This window comes from Ictidomys tridecemlineatus, chromosome 4 (genome assembly GCF_052094955.1).
Source record: "Ictidomys tridecemlineatus isolate mIctTri1 chromosome 4, mIctTri1.hap1, whole genome shotgun sequence".
NCBI classification, from domain to species: Eukaryota; Metazoa; Chordata; class Mammalia; order Rodentia; family Sciuridae; genus Ictidomys; species Ictidomys tridecemlineatus.
The window spans coordinates 86,938,136-86,955,664 of NC_135480.1; the positions used below are offsets into that span (position 1 = coordinate 86,938,136).

Here is a 17,529-nt window from a genome sequence, read left to right on the forward strand (position 1 = left end):
GCAAATAACAATAAACATTGATTTTAATGCTCAATTTCACTATTAATAGAGAAATGCAAATTAAAACGATGCGTTCTAGATACATATTCATTAAAAAGACTGAAGGTTAAAAAACTGAGAATCCTATGTATTGGGAGAGATGTGCAGCAATAGCAGCTCTCATGTAATACTGTGGGAGGGTAAACTGGTGCAATCCTTTTAGGAAGTTTTGTCACCATCTAAGTTAAACATGAACATACCTTACAGCCCAGCAATTTCACTTCTAGATGTGTATGCTCTAGAGAAAATCCTGCACATGCCTGTCAGGAGATATATGTATAAGAATGTGGAGATCATTATTTATAAAATTCAAAAATTAAAAAAAATTAAAGTATATTTATTGTAGAAATATTATTCAGCAAGAAAGATATACAAATTATAGCTACACACATCATCCTGATGAATCTTAAAATGTATAATTTTGAGTAAAAAAAAAAAGAAGAAATCCATTACAAAAATAGTTAAAAGTAAATTGTTGTTTGGGGGATGCATACACGTGCTAAAACAACAAAGCAAGAAACTCAGTATAGAGTAGTATGGGGGCAGAGAGCTCCAGGAAGTTTCCTTTAAAATTTTTTTTTTATTTTTTAGTTATAGTTGAACACAATACCTTTATTTATTTATTTTTATGTGGTGCTAAGGATCGAACCCAGGGCCTTGCACGTGCTAGGTGAGCTCTCTACTGCTAAGCCACAACCCCAGCCCAAGGAAGTTATCTAAAGTAATGATAAATTCAAGGTAGTTACATAGACATTAACTTTATTATTATTAATTAAAATATGCATATATTTTATATACTCTGCATGTTAACTTCAAAATTAAAACTGAATTTTAAAATGATATAGAAAGCAGAAAACTAAAACACAAAAGAAACACAGAACTAAGGCTATCCCTTTAAGATGTAAAATTATGCAGATAAAGAATAAAAAACGCAAGTCAATAACTTGGAGGTTTTATTTCTATTAGGTACTCCTATATTTAAATGCTTCACATAAAAGATTCTTCATGAATTGTTTTCTTTTACCCAGATTCTTCCTAGTGTATGGACCAAAGCCTAAAGATTGAAAAAACCAGAATTGATAAAATTACTCAAATTTTTGTGCTTCAATAGCTAAATAAACATATATTTTTTCCTGAGAAAAAAAAAAGTTTCCAAGGATGAAATTCCTGTTTTGGTTTAAAAAAAGAAAGAAGACATAATATCTCAATAAAGATTGAGGGTCAACAGGAAAGAAAAGTCTTACTCAATTTTGAACATTTTGACATTTTGGAATGTAGTATTTGATTCTTTTTTGTAATATTTGATTCTAGTCATTCTTTTCTTTCAATATATGTAAACAAATTATTTTTGTGTTATGGTATAATTTTTCAGATATGCAAGAAACCATTTGCCAAAATCCATCCATCAAAAACACTCTACAAATAATACCACTTCTGGTAAGTATTTGAAGAAGCTTTCTTTTTTTTTTCTTATTTTAGGAAATGTCATGATTTTCATGTGCCCATCAATAAAGGTAAGAATCCTTTGCTAGTATCAGTTTTTCTTGATACTGATTTTTTAGAGCTTTACTCTCCCAACCAACTCTTTTTATCATGTTTCATTACAATCAAGCAAATATTCTTTCATTTTGAAAATCAAAATGTAAGTATTTTTATATACAGAGTATTTTATCAGTCATGAGATCAGAAACAAGCACTAGTGCACCAATCTTCAAGTAATTTTAGTTAGTTGTGTAACCTAATTGAAAAATTACTAAGATTACCTTGGTGATGATCTGTGTCCTGGCCCATATCCCTTCCATGTCCTCAGAGTTCAAAACTAAACATTACTATCTTGAATCTTTTTTTTTTTTTTACCTTGGCACTAGACTCTGGTAAAGAAAAATATGTTAAATAAAAAATAGTCCCTACATTCAAGAATTTCCAGTCAAACTGGGAAAGACATATATTTATATATATACAAATAACTATGATACAAAACTACAAATTTAAGAAACCGAAGAAGGAAACTATGTCTAGCTAGAAGTAATTGGGAGACATTAAGTTCTATACAAAGGGTGTCCTCAAACTAAGATATTACTTGTACTTTCACAATTCTCAATTTAGGTATTCATTAAAATAATGTTCGTTAGAGAATTAATTGGATGCTTATCTAATTACTCTCATCACACCCCTTCAGTTCTGAAATCTTAACAGGAAAAATAAGATTATGCAAGTAAAGTTAAATATTTCTTATCCATGTTTTAGAGTGTTGTTGTGCTCTGGCTATGATAGTGAATGATAGTAAGAAAGAAGCTATCTCTGCCCTCTTGAAACTTATCATTTACCTTTAAGAATGTAATTTTTCAAAGTGGCCTTTGGCATTTTTGAGTTGTGATTTTTGGACATAACTCTCTTGTCAATAGTCACTTTAACTTCTGATAGATTGTTTTTTCCCATGGCTACTTTTTACATACTATCTTAGTTTTTCTCTAAATTTTTCATATCCAGCAATTTGGTGATGTTTATGATGGTAATTTTTATGTGCCTGAGATTTGGGACATTTTTTATCAGTTCAGACACAGTTATTATTTATGATAATGATTCTTATTTCACTTTAATGACTGAGATCACTCTTTTGTGCACTTCAACTCAACTTGAAAGCAGTGTACTAACCACAGAGTATGAATAGTAAGATACTCTTCAATAGGGAGAGAAAGTTGTCTAATCAGAAAATTACCCTGTTATACATTTTAATTCACTTTGTTATTATATTGCTAAAATATGTAATAACTGAAAAGTTAATGTTGTGCATTGGGGAACACTGGTAGACTTGAAATCACTCTTTTAATTTTTTTAGTTGTAGATGGACACAATACCTTCATTTTATTTTTATATGGTGCTGAGGATCCAACCCAGTGCCTTCCACATGCAAGGTGAGCATTCTACCACTGAGCTACAACCCCAGCCCAAAATCATTTTTATCTTACATCTTTTTCAGTCTTCATGACAATTGATAATCACTAACTTTCTTCAGTCTTTATTGACAAATATTTTTCTCTCCTTCATTTTAACAACAGCATTAACAATTTATTTTCAGGGAAAATTATACAAAACTAAAGAATGTTTAACTACCTGTTTAAACAGCTACACCAAATTTTCTTGGTTTGTCATATATTGCTTGGGGATTTGGATATTTTATTCTTGTCTTCCCTTTTCCTTATTTTAATTTAACTTTACTCTTCACCTAGATTCACCAAATTATTGACATTTTTCCATACTTGCTTTATAAAATGGATGGATGGATGGATAAATAAGTAGAATATACACACAGAAAGATACATTTTTATGACTTGTAAAAGTAGACTGCAGACATAATGATACTTCCCCTCTAAATACTTTGGCATACATGTTCTGCTAAGTAAAAAGACATTCTCCTACAAAACCACAATATTGTTATTATACCCAAGAAATCTAATGTTGATTACAATAGTATTATCTGATACATTCCAGATTCAAAATATCCCAGTTATTTGAATAAAATTTCCTCTGTGGCCATTTTATTTTTCTAATCCATGATCAAACCCAGGATGATTCACCATCACCCCAACATATGCACACTTATTTCATGGGTAGAGGCCTATCTCTCCCATTTTATCATTCTTTAGTTTCTTCTCCCCTCCTCTATAGTTCTAAGTAGTATTGATTTTGGGTTTTTCTCTTAGGGAAAGAAATGAACTGTGATTCGTGACACAGTATTTAGGATAAATTTTTAAATTATCATTCTAAAAATCATTTTTAAATATTTAAATAATTTTAAAAACAATAAGTGGAAATAATAACAACAAATTTCTAATTGTAGAATATCAGACACTAACACTTAGGTTAGGGAAATATTTTTAATGGGAGAATCTCCTCAGTATCTCTTGTAGCATACCCTACCATTGCTTAGAGCAAATGCAAGTCTGAGATATTGGAATAATAATAATTGCAACCCACCTTCTCTCGTTCAATGATACTCATAATCATTCTAATAGTAATAGCAGCCACCCTACAGAGAAAACAGTGCCGGTAACATAGAACATGCTAAATAGGTGTTTGGTAGTATTATTGACATTATTCTGATCACTTTACTTGTTTAAATCACCCCCCAAAAAAGTAAAATTCCTGATAGCACTTGAGTGAAATTTAAGTAGTTACATATATAAGTGAGATTTATATTTGAGTATTTTAGTGAAAGTATTAAAGTGAAAGCATAACTTTTTCTTGTAAAAATCTGAATAATTCTAACAACATTTGTAGTTCCCCCTTCTTTTCCTTGTCCTTCTCACTACACTACGAATCTTCCATTACAGCCAGGCACATTTAATATTTTGTCCATCACGTTTGCAATATCCTGTTGTGTCTCTATGTTTTTCTCATGATTTACATATGTTTATGCCCAATTTCTAACTGCACTTTAGTATTTTAGATTTGTTTTCTCACCTTTGCAAATTCAACTTATCTAAGAACAAACATATATCACTTCCCTCATGAGACCTTCCATAATCATTTTAGTTTATGATCCTCTCTCACTCCTCTGAACTTATCAATATAGCACCTCAAATCTTGTATTTAAACTACACAGGCATTTTTATTAGTTGCTTTTCTAAGTGAATAATCTTTTTTGGAACTGTGTTCTTGAGGCCTAAATTGTTTTCCACTTCCCTAAATGCTTTATAGAAACAAGCATATACGAAATATTTAGAAAATATTGGTTGACTTTTTATGATTTTTATGAATAGATAAATTATCTCCTTTCTTTAGATTTCAGTAAAATGCAGTGATTTACTTGAAGTTGAAATATTTTTTTTTCTAATAGTCTGAAGCAGAGTTTATACTCCATATAAAATATCAATTTTTTTCAAGTACTAGGGATTGAATCCAGGAGTGCTCTCCCAGTATTTTTTATTTTTTATTCTGAGGCAGGGCTTCATTAAATTGCTGACTCTGGCCTCAAATTTTCAGTCCTCTTTCCTCAGCCTCCTGGGTTGCTGGGATTAAAAGTATGAGCCACTGCACGCAACTCCGAAATTCTTTAATGAGTGCTAGTGTTTAATAAATTAATACTATTTAGTGGAAAGTAGATATTGTTGAGATATAATTAGAGTAAAGGAAACTTAACTTACTGGGTTTCTATCATTGAAAAGTGCTATGCTACATGGTTTCCCCCTTATTCTGAATCAAATGAGCTACAGACATCAGGTAGGTTTCCCAAGGTCCCAGAGATGTTCAGTGACAGAGCCAGGAATTAAACTTGTCTCTCTTTCCCACAAAATCTGTTCTAGTTTTTTTTTTATAATCCTTATTTCAATTAATGATATCATCTTCCATCAAATTTCCCAGACAGAAATATTTGTCTAACCAGGTTTCTCATTCTCCATTACCCAAAGTATTTCTAATCATATTCACTAAATATACCTCAAATATATTCAGTTCTTTCCAAATGTGACGGTGTACTGGTTTAAGAATTTATCATGTTTACATTAACATATACTTTATGAACAATAGAAGAACTGGAAGGTTCCAAAAACAAAGTAATAATAAGAAGATGGAAATATCACCTTGTATTGATCATTACATTGCAACATATATTGAAATAACACACAATGTCTCTTAAATATGTATAAATGTTATGTGTTAATGAAAATCTTCTAAGTTTAAGGAAGGCTGCAAGTATACTCAGTGGTATAGCACTTGCCTAGCATGCACAATGTATACATATTGCATACATGTATCAAAGTATCACACTGTTCCTCATAAATATGTACTATTTAGATAATCAATTTTTTAAAAGAATTTATCATGTTTAATCTGAACCATTTCAACTGCCATCAGGTTTGCTCTCTTAAGTGCATCTTTCATACCACCATCACCAGAATAATCTCTCCAGCTTAAAATTTAACTTCAGTTGTTACCTGTTACCTAAAAGATAGAATTAAAACTCCAGAGAAAGGTATTCAACACCCATCCAGCCTCACCTCTGGTTGCTCCCCATCTTATGACTTACCTTCTGTTGAGTAGTTGGCAAGTCTCCCCATAACTCCTTGCACGCTTTCAGGACCCACGCTGTTCCCACTGCCTCACAGACCTTGTTCTCATCTGCTTTTCTACTACCTACTCTTCAGGACTTGGCCCCATTGTCATCCATCTGGGAAGGCTTTTTCAGTCCAACCTTCGTCCTGCCCAAAAATTTAGAATTTCCTCCTGTTGGCAGCCATTCAGCCTGACCTTTTCTTTTTGTAGAAGCTACCATATTAGTTCATTTTATTCATTGAACATAAACTGTCTGAGTACTTTCCATGTATTGGGCATTCTGCTAGGACTGCAAATAAAGAGGAAGAGTAACCTGCATTCTAATAGGGACAACATGAAAACATTACAGTGTAATAGGGTTGTTGCAAGGGCAACCTCAAAACTCCTGCCACTGCCATTATAAATTTCAAAGTATAAAATTCTTAGAAGAAGAATTTTCATTTTAAAGCATTTTATTTACTTTTTTAATAAATAAATGTAATAATTTTTTAGCAATTACCCTCTCAAGCAACGTACTTCTTTAGCCCAAAGTATATTATTAAACACTCTTAGGATCTTATGTGGGTTCCAAGTGCTTCCTGTAGAAAATAAAATTGTTAAACTTTGACCATTTTCTTTCTTTTTTTAAAGAGAGAGAGAAAATTTTTTAATATTTATTTTTTAGTTTTCAGTGGACATAATATCTTTATTTTATTTTTATGTGGTGCTGAGGATCCAATCCAGCGCCCCACGCATGCCAGGCAAGCGCGCTATCGCTTGAGCCAAATCCCCAGCCCCAAATTTTAACCATTTTCACAGCAGATTATATTAAGCACTTCTTAAATAAATGTTACCAGTAGCAAAGTATGAAGATCATGGATTATTATAATTAATATGATGCCTTATGTAATTACTCTGTTTTGTTGCGAATGATGTGTAAATGGCATTTAGAATTTGAATTATGAGCATAGTCTTATTAAAATCTGTAATCTATAAAGAGATTTACTTGTCAAAGGTGAATACTTTAGTAAAGGAATATTCTGAAACTTTGTTACAGAACAGCCTGCCAAGACCTCGACCATCTCCTGATGTTGGATCCAGATTGCAAAGAAAATATTGATGAAGTGTGACAGTAACTATTTAATGAAATCATTATTTTTGAGAATCTCCTGTAAATATATATTTCTGCATTTATTAATGATTCAAAATACTATAATCATAAAAATGAAGTATAATATAGGTAATGGAGATAAATTGATCAGTTTATGTTTATGCTATAAATTATACTTTATTATGTATTTTATTGATGAATACATTTTTAATGAATGGAAATATTTCATTGTTTTCAACAAGCATGCTACTGGATATAAATTAATTCTATTTAAAAATAAAAAAGAGGGTATTTTGTTATTCCATTTATGCATTAGTTGTAGTTATGAAGCTTTGTTTTCTGAAATTCCTAATAAATTCTATTAAATTTGTACGGTGGTATAAAAAGTCTACAATTGATAACATCTTACATAAATAATACAGCTATTTGTTTAAGACATTACAGGATCTCTATACTTTGAAGATGTTACAAATAGGTGTTTTATCAACTCTGCATGTTCAGCAATTGATATTATCATCTTTTCTAGGGGTAATTAGTCTTTAAAATTTGACCATACTTTTAAAATCTCAGAAGGGATCAAATGGTAAACATGAAAAATAAATTGCAATTCCAACCAACTAACTTGAATTTCCTAGTCAGTATATTTTTTCCAAATACAGAATTTCTACTTAGGAAACACAATTTATATTAGAAGTTTGCTCTTTTTAAATATGAAACAGCCAAAATTTGTATGATATAATAATCCCTCCATCGTTTTATTTTCCCTCAACTATTTTTACTTCAGGTTCTCATCTGAATTATATCAAACTAATTTTTTTACTTTTCTGATAACATATCTAAAGTGATAATGAAATGTCCAGAGTGAGAATTAACCATATCAATTTCATCTTAAAAGTCTCCCCTCCCACTAATGGAAGAATTTTCATTCCTTAGCATGATATCTAAGACTCTTTACATTCCAAGTTTTCCATATTTTTGTAACATCTTTCCCACCATACCAGTTTTACCAAACCACCTATAGGTCTCCAAATAAAACTACTATTTCATACGTCTCTGCCTACACATATGCTATACTCTCAGCTTGAACTGACTTCCCCTTGTGCCCTACTTAATCTACCCAGTAAATTTTTATTCATACTGTTCAGGTTGAACTTTCTCCATTTTGCCCTAATAATCCTATCTACCACCTCTTCTATACAAATTTTATTCTTATACCCTGAACTGACCTTATTTGCACACATGTCACCTGTTCTCCTAACACAAGAGCTCCTGGAACACAGACACTGTCATTCACTTGTATGTTCTTAGGAATTAAAATAGGGAACATAATGGCAGGTCAAAATAACGAATAAAGGAGAAAATATTCAGTCATTCAAAATTCCACTTTCTACCTCTCAAAAAGAGGTATAATGGATGGGGAAAAAAAAGGAATCACTCTTCCCCCTCAAAATTCAAAATACACCCACACAAATCCATTAAGTTTCAAAGTCCAGAAATAATCCTCCCTTTCAAGACTCTCCCCTCTGGATCTCTCCCTTCTTTTTCATAAAAGGTAACACATGTTTGTAAAGGAGTAGTTTTATCAGCCTGTTACTTGCCTGTAGAATTTTGCATTTGCACAGCATTTTTTATTTCATATTCTCTTTTTCATTTCATTTCATATTTTCCTTTTCATTCCAGGCTGAAAGTTTCTGCTTATATAAAATTCTCATGAACCTTATGGGGTCTTCCCTGGTTGTCAGAGAATTTGCTCTTAGACAAGAGGTTTCTCTTAGATAGTCACTCCCCTGTTTTCAGCTTCTGAAGAGATAATTGAGGACATCTGAGTCATATACTTAATCTCTTTATAGCCTTTTTGTGACTAAATATTCTGACCTTTTGTTCTTTCTGTGGTATTAATAAAATGTTTTACAACCTCATCCATAGTTTTTTCTATCATGATAGTGAATCTCAATTTTAGCATCATTTGCAATCCTGCAATCATCAAGTCATACTTCCCTTTTATTTATCTTTTTTCTCTCAATCTAGCTCTTTCCTATGGCATTTTATTATAAGAAACACTTTGTTTGGAAATATCCACAAATACCCACAGTTAATGTCCAGTTTCATTGTTCTTAGTTTTGCTTTCCACATAATTGCAAAACACAATTCCCCTACATTTTCCTGCCACTTTATAACAAATATCCCTTTTTCTCTAGTTTCCAATAACATGTTTCTCCTTTCCTCTTGAGCTTTGCCAGCAGCATCCTTAACATTCATATTTCTACTAATAGTCTATTCAAATCAACCCAGGTTTTTGGCACCATGCTACTTAAAATTCTTCCAGCTTCTGCCCACAGCCCAATTCCAAAGTCACTTTCTCATTCTTAGGTATTGATTTACAGCAGCACTCCATTTCCAGTAAAAATTCTGTTGTTAGTGTCTTATGGCCACAAATTTATTTGCTTTTAAAACATACATGAGGACTAGGATATAGCTCAAAGTTACATCACTTGCCTATCATGCACAAGGCCCTGGGTTCTATCCCCAGCACTACAAAAACAAACAAAAGTAAAAAATAAATAACACACATACAAATATATTATAATTCTGAAGGTTAGAAGTCTGACACTGGTTTCCCTGTACTAAAATCAAAGTGTATATAGCGATATGCTACTTTCTGGAAGCTCTAGGGGGAGAATCCACTTCCTTGTCTTTTCTAACTTTTATTAGAGGTCACCCACATTCTTTTGATTTATGACTCTCTTCCTCTATCTTCAAATCTAAGATGAAAACCACATATCACATCTCTTGACCTCCCTGCTTCCTCCTCCTGGGTGTGTGTATGTGTTTAGTGATGGTTATACTGAGCTACATTCCTGTCCCCCTTTTCTAATTACATTGGGCCCCTCTGGATATCTCGGTATCTGTCTTAGTATCAACTGATTAGCAAACTTAATTTCATCGGCAACCTATATTCCCTTTTGCCAAGTAACCTAACATATTCACAGGTTATAGGGGTGAGGGGGTCATTATTCTACCTACCACAGGGATATAAAATCAAAGGGATATTGAGGGACAGAGATTGCTAACTTGCTGGCCCCATTTTTTTCGGTTTCCCCTTTTTTCCTTAGTAATAAAATCTGTTTTACAGATATGTGGCCACCAGGATAAAAACAGTGTTACCCAGCTCTCTTACGACTAATGATGGCTATATGACTAAGTTTGAAACTGTGCCTCTAAAGAGAAGAGATAAACACTCCTTTTCCTCTTTTTATCTCTTCCTTCTCTATGCTAGCTGGAATGCAGACTTCAATGTGTATCATCACTGTAGCATGCAGACACAGCTCATTGTTAAAAGTAAAAAATAAATAACACACATACAAATATATTATAATTCTGAAGGTTAGAAGTCTGACATGGAAAGCAAACTGAGAGAAACCTGGGCCCATGACAGCATTACATAACAGTCAACTTTTATGTGAACAAAGCATAAATTTCTAATTTATTTAGCTACTGTTATTTTGAATCCTGTTGAAAAAGCCTAACTTAAATCCTAGTTAACATACTTTTTAAAAGTGGGAGATAGGCCCTTCCTTCCTGTGATGTTATTCTTAGTCATCAACCTGACTAGATTGAGGAACACCTAAAAAATTAGCAAATCACAGTTCTGGGTATGTCTATGAAGATGTTTCCAGAGATAACAGGCATGTGGGTCAGTGAACTGAGCAAAGACTCACCTGAACAGGAGTGGTGCCATTGCATAGGCATGGGGCCTGGATGAAACCAAAGGCAGAAGAAAGGGGAAGCTCCACACATGCTCAATTCTTCTTAAGCAGATGCGTTTTTGCTGCTGACACCATCCCCCATGAACATTAGACTCCAGATTATTCAACTTTTAAATGTGGAACTACATCAGCAATCCTCCAGTTGGCTTCTAGGCCTTCAGCCTTGGACTGGGGCTGCATCATTCCTTGTCCTTGTGCTGATGCTCCAGATTCTTCAACTGAACAGCTATTGATTTCCCTGGCTCTCCAGCCTGCAGATGGCCATTGTGAACTATTGATCCTCTGATCATGTAAACCTGTCTAATAAATTCCCTCTTAAAAATATACAGGGGCTGGGGATGTGGCTCAAGCAGTAATGCGCTCGCCTGGCATGCACAGGACGCTGGATTCGATCCTCAGTACCACATAAAAATAAAATAGAGATGTTGTGTCCACCGAAAACTGAAAAATAAATGTTAAAAAAGTTTCTCTCTCTCTCTCTATTAGAGAGAGAGAGAGAATCTAGGGGCTGAGGCTATAGTTCAGTGGTAGAGTGCTTCCCTAGCATGCATGAGGCAGTGGGTTCTATTCTCAGCACCACATAAATAAATAAGTAAACAATTAAAATAAAGGCATTCTGTCCATCTACAACTACAAAAAAAATTTTAAAAGAATATTGTTAAAAAAATTTATATATATATATACATATACATATATACATATACATACATACACACACACTATACATACACACACACACACACACACACACACACAATCTACTGATTGTGTTGTTCTAAATAACTCTGATTAGTATGCTTTCCTTCTGCTTTAGGTCTAGGTGTTTGCTTTTGAAATGGGAAAGTTCATGAAACCCAGGAAAAGCAGAACTAGTCTTGAACAGATGCTATTCTGACATTGATGATTTCACTTCATGCCACCTCAAAAGTCATTCTCTGGTAGCTGGAATTGACCACTATCCCTGCAAAGTGCTGGCTGCCATACAAGAAGAACATTACCAACAGGTCAAAGGTCAAATGTCTTTTGTAATAATATGTCATGCCCTCTTAAATAATACTGTGATCAACAGATGTCTTCAGAAACTTTGCACTTTTTTAATTTTAATATTTTTTAGTTGTCAATGAACCTTTATTTTATTTATTTATATGCAGTGCTGAGAATCAAACGCAGGGCCTCACACATACTAGGCCAACTCTCTACCACTGAGCCACAACCCCAGCCCAGCAACCCTGCTCTTAATGTAAGAGCAACTGGAGGCTAAGTTCAAGCCTAAGGAGAGGGACAAGATAGGCAAGAACAAGTGGTTCTTTTTATAGTTTTTTATTTCAATCATTTAACATAAAAATAAAAATCCTGTGGGGAAAAATAAAGTGGGAGATATTATAATGTTGTAACCATTCTTTAGCAATAGATGAACTCCCACCCAAAATTAGTTCAGATGTGGAGGCTGTTGATATCACATACACACACATAAAAAAATGTTAACATATGAAAAATGTTATTTACATACATAATTCAAATCTCTAGGGCAGCAGATCAGGCTTCCCAAGCAGCTCTGAAATGGCTTAGGAGATCAAAGAAAGAAATCTGGCTTGGAGTTTTTAATTGTGATTAGAGGGTGTAGCCAGAATGAGAGTTCCCATATGCAAGCTGAAGAATCTACTTGTTTGAATCTTCTGCAGAGACAAAGGAAAAAGCATCTGGGCTCTCTTATCAGTATGCCCAGATGTGGAACAGAAGGGGTGAGGCTTAAAAGCTATCAAAGGTTAAAACAGCTATCAACGGTTAAAACATCAAAAAGTAGAATCAGGCCCCCGCACCAAAAACAAACAGAAAAATGGAGTCAGAGCTAAGAATATAGCCCAGTGTTAGAATGCATGCTTAGCACACACAAGACCCTGAATTCAATCCCTGGTACTACAAAAAAATAAAATAAAATCTAAGTGGAATCAGATGCTTTATTACACACAGCATAATTATAGAAAATTATATAAAACTATCTACAGAACCAAAGTCTTTGTGTAGGTAATAGGGCTCTAGTGCAAGGAGAAAAGTTGGACTTACATAGAAGCACTGAGGAGGAAATACAAATAGATGGTTAAAGAGGATCAAGGTCTAGCAGGGAGCAGTATCACACACCTGTAATCCCAGAGGCTTGGGAGGATAAGGCTGGAGGATCTCGAGTTCAAAGCCAGCCTCAGCAACTGCTAGGCTCTAAGCAACTCGGTGAGACCCTGTATCTAAATAAAATACAAAATAGGGCTGGGATGTAGCTCAGTAGTTGAGTGTCCCTGAGTTCAATCCCTTGTACTTCCCCCAAAACATGGATCAAGTTCTAGCCTGCAGTGGTGAGGAATGCCTGTGAAGTTGTAGATCTAAAATCCTCTCCCACTGATAATGCTGGAAATTATAGGCAGTTTCTTCTTTGGACATTCTTTTCCTGAACTCCTTTTAGTCACAAATCTAACAATAAAATAGCAATGCTACATAATATTTAATGGTTATTTATAGTCAAGTATATTTCTGGAACATATTTTGGTTTGCTTCTCATTTGCATTATGTAAATAGTCTTCCCATTCCTTTCATTCACAAAATATTAAGTACTATCTATGTGCCAAAAGCTTTGCTACTTCCAATAATACATTCATAAGGATAAAATAGTCAACATTGCTAAGGCTGGGATCCACATTTCCAGGTTAGAGTTGGTCAAAAGAGGAAGGTGGAAGTGGGCAGAGTCATGATTCTTGCAAGACCACCACGGCTAGTCACAGTGATGGATAGACACAGAGATGGCCTGCATTTCCCAGCTTGCCCTCACACTTATCCACTCTACCAGGATGCTTTTTTCAATATCTATTTTATTATTGCCCTTTCCCACATCATAAAGTTCTATTTTGTTTTTTTAGCTCATACAGACCTAAGTTAATGTTTTGCTGATCAGTTCTATTTTTTGACTATAGAGTTTTTAAATATTGCAATGGAGATTTCACCTGTAAAAAGTTATAAGGCCTTTACTATTATGTGTTGTGTGCACACTTGTGTTTTATGTTGTATGTTTGTACGTACGTATGTCCATATATCATATATGATGAGCGCTCATGAAAAAATGGATCCAAATATTTTTTTTATTCACGTGATTTAAATGGTTTAATTTAAATTGGGTAGACAACTGTTGAGGATTGTTTTAATATGTGAATAAAAAAGGAGGTTAACCGATCTGTTTGTTTACTTTCACCTTTCCTTTTCATTATATTTAATAATTCTCTTCAAGACAATGTAAATTGTTAAGAAAATTGTTTTCTTTTAGTGCCTTCTGGAATGTTACATAATTTTTTCTTTAGCCATTATTACCAGAATTCCTATCTTCATCCCAGTGCCAGTGAAGACAAAGATAAAACCAATCTACAGCTTCTGCAACAGCCATCACTGAACTGCTTGCAGAACTTCCTGAACTATGTATCACTTGTATGCATTGTGAACTCACCTGTATGCATTGTGAATTATCTGTTGGTGCAGCGACTTGTGGTAGTGTTGGGGTATTTTTGCTGATGATGTCATCGGTGGTACAATTTTTCCAAAAGGAGCCGTCAGTTGGCTTGGTGTATCTTCCTCCCTTCTGCTTGTCATGATCGTTCAGCTAAAATTTGGGGGCCAACAGAGGTGAGGCAAAGAACCTCACCCCCCTGCTGGTAAAAAGATCTATCCACAGGTGTGGCTGTATACTGGACCGGTAGTCAGTGACGGGTAAGATCCAATTGCAATGGTACCAACCTAAGACATGAGGCTGATGCCTTGAGGTCAGCTCATCCAATAATGGGTAAGGACCATATGTATTATTGAACAACCTAAGACAGGCACAGTCCCTGAGCCATATGCTTGTTGTTTAAACAGAGAGGGGAGCCACAACCGAAGGGGCCCCAGCAAACTTTCAGACTGCCAGCTGATGATTGGCTCACAGCGGCCCCAGCAACTTCTAGCTGATTGGCTCCTCTGTGGTGATGCTCATTGGGCTGTTTCCCCACCCTTTCAGACTACGGAGCTGCTCATTGGGGGACTTTTTTGGCTCCACCCACACGACCCAGCCAATCAGCCTCAAGAGCAGGAGGAGTCGGGGAGGTGGAGAGGCTTGTGGGAAGCCGGTGGTGGCAGTTGGGCTCTGAAGGTTTTCCTGAGGAGCTGTTTTGTTTGGCCATGTGTGGTTCTAAAAATAAAGTTCATTTCTTTTGACAAGTGGCTCCTGAATTGTGCCCAGCCAGACTTCAGCACCATCCATTTATCTGCAAATGCCATAATTCTTCCTTAATGCTGAGTAATATTCTATTATGTATATATACCACATTTTCTTTATCCATTCATCTACTGAAGGGCATCTAGGTTGGTTCCACAATTTAGCTATTGTGAATTGATCTGCTATAAACATTGATGTGGCTGTATCATGTAGTATGCTAATTTTAAGTCCTTTGGGTATAAACTGAGGAGTGGGATAGCTGGAACAAATGGTTGTTCCATTCCAAGTTTTCTAAGGAATCTCTATACTGCTTTCCAGATTAGTTGCACCAATTTGCAGTCCCACGAACAACAAATGAGTGTGCCTTATCCCCCACATCCTCATCAGCACTTATTGTTGTCTGCATTCTTGATAACTGCCATTCTGACTGGTGTGAGATGAAATCTTAGAACAATTTTGATTTGCATTTCTCTAATTGCTAGAGATGTAGAACTTTTTTATGTATTTTTTAATCGAATGTATATCTTCTGATAAGTGTCTGTTTAGCTCCTTAGCCCATTTATGACAGGGTTGTTTGTGTTTTTGATGTTAATTGTTTTGAGTTCTCTGTATATCCTGGAGATTAGTGCTCTATCTGTTATGCGTGTGGCAAAAATTTACTCCAAAAATGTACCCAAGGCCAACGTCATTCTAAGTGGAGAAAAATTGGAAGTATTCTCTCTAAAAACTGGAACAAGATAGGGAATGCCCTCTTTCACTATTTCTATTAAACATAGTCCTTGAAACCCTAATCAGAGCAATTAGACAGATGAAAGAAATTAAAGGGATCTGAATAGGAAAAGAAGAACTCAAATTATCATTATTTGCTGATGACATGATCCTATACTTAGAGGATCCAAAAAACTCCACATGCCATAAAACTTCTAAAATTAATTAATGAATTCAGCAGAGTAGAGGGATATAAAATCAATACCCATAAATCAAATGCATTTCTGTATATCAGTGATGAATACTGTGAAAGAGAAATTAGGAAAACTATCCCCATTTACAAGAGCCTAAAAAAAAAAAATACTTGGGAATCAACAAAAGAGGTGAAAGACCTCTACAATGAAAACTAAAGAAAGAAATTGAAGAAGACCTGAGAAGATGGAAAGATCTCCCACGCTTTTGAATAGGCAAAATTAATTTTGTCAAAATGGCCATACTACCCAAAGTGCTATACACTTAATGTGATTCCAATTAAAATCCTGTCATCATTTCTTATATAAATAGTCTTAGCAAGAAGACTGAAGCAGGAGGCATGACAATACCAGACCTTAAACTATACAACAAAGATAGTAACAAAAACAGTATGGTATTGTCACCAAAGTAGACATGTAGACCAATGGTACAGAAGACACAGAGACAAACCCACATAAATACAGTTATCTCATTATAGACAAAGACACCAAAAACATACATTGGAGAAAAGATAGCTTCTTTAACAAATGGTGCAGGGAAAACTGAAAATCCATATGCAACAAAATGAAATCAAACCCCTATCTCTCACCAGGTACAAAAAAAAAGTGGATCAAGAACCTAGGAATTAAACCAGAACCCTATGTCTAATAAAAGAAAAAGTAGGCCCCAATCTCCATCCATATTGGATTAGGCCCCTACTTCCTTAATAAGACTCCTATAACATAAGAATATCAAGATTAATAAATGGGATGGATTCAAACTAAAAAGCTTCTTAGCAAAATAAACAACCAGTGAGGTGAATAGAGAGCCTACAGCTTGGAAGCAAATTTTTACCACCTGCACATCAGACAGAGCACTAATCTCTAGGATATATAAAGAACTCAAAAAGCTAAACACCAAAAAAAGAAATAATCCAATCAATAAATGGGCCAAGGAGCTAAACAGACAGTTCTCAGAAGAGGATATACAATCAACAAATATATATATAAAAAAAAACAATCAACATCTCTAGCAATTAGAGAAATGCAAATCAAAATTACTCTTAATATTTCATCTCTAGTCAGAATGGCAGCTATTAAGAATATAAACAACAATAAGTGTTGGCGAGGATGTGGAAAAAAAAGGCACACTCGTACATTGCTGATGAGACTGTAAAAGGGTGCAGACAATATGGAAAGTAATATGGAGATTCCTTGGAAATGATTCCTTGGAACCACCTTTTGACCCAGCTATCCCAGTCCTCAATCTATACCCAAAGGACTTAAAAATAGCATACTATAGAGACACAGCCACATCAATGTTTATAGCAGCACAATTCACAATAGCTAAACTGTGGAACCAACCTAGATGCCATTCAGTACATTAATGGATAAATAAAATGTGGTGTATAT

The 17,529-nt window shown here is 34.5% G+C and overlaps 1 protein-coding gene across 6 annotated transcripts in view; it reads left to right on the plus strand.

Annotated features, from left to right (window-relative positions):
* Cep126 (centrosomal protein 126) overlaps positions 1 to 7,553 on the plus strand; it is a 72,827-nt gene extending 65,274 nt beyond the window's left edge. For 4 of the 6 annotated variants that reach the window (XM_078046915.1, XM_078046914.1, XM_005329123.5 and 1 more), the window contains 2 exons: positions 1,412 to 1,476; positions 7,130 to 7,553. In XM_078046915.1, the coding sequence (XP_077903041.1) occupies positions 1,412 to 1,476; positions 7,130 to 7,192 (128 nt within the window). In that variant the 3' untranslated portion in view covers positions 7,193 to 7,553. Of the gene's footprint in view, positions 1 to 1,411; positions 1,477 to 2,878; positions 2,955 to 7,129 lie in introns of all 6 variants that reach the window. The other 2 variants (XR_013437854.1, XR_013437855.1) reach the window with 1 other exon arrangement.
* The last annotated feature ends 9,976 nt before the right edge of the window (positions 7,554 to 17,529 follow it).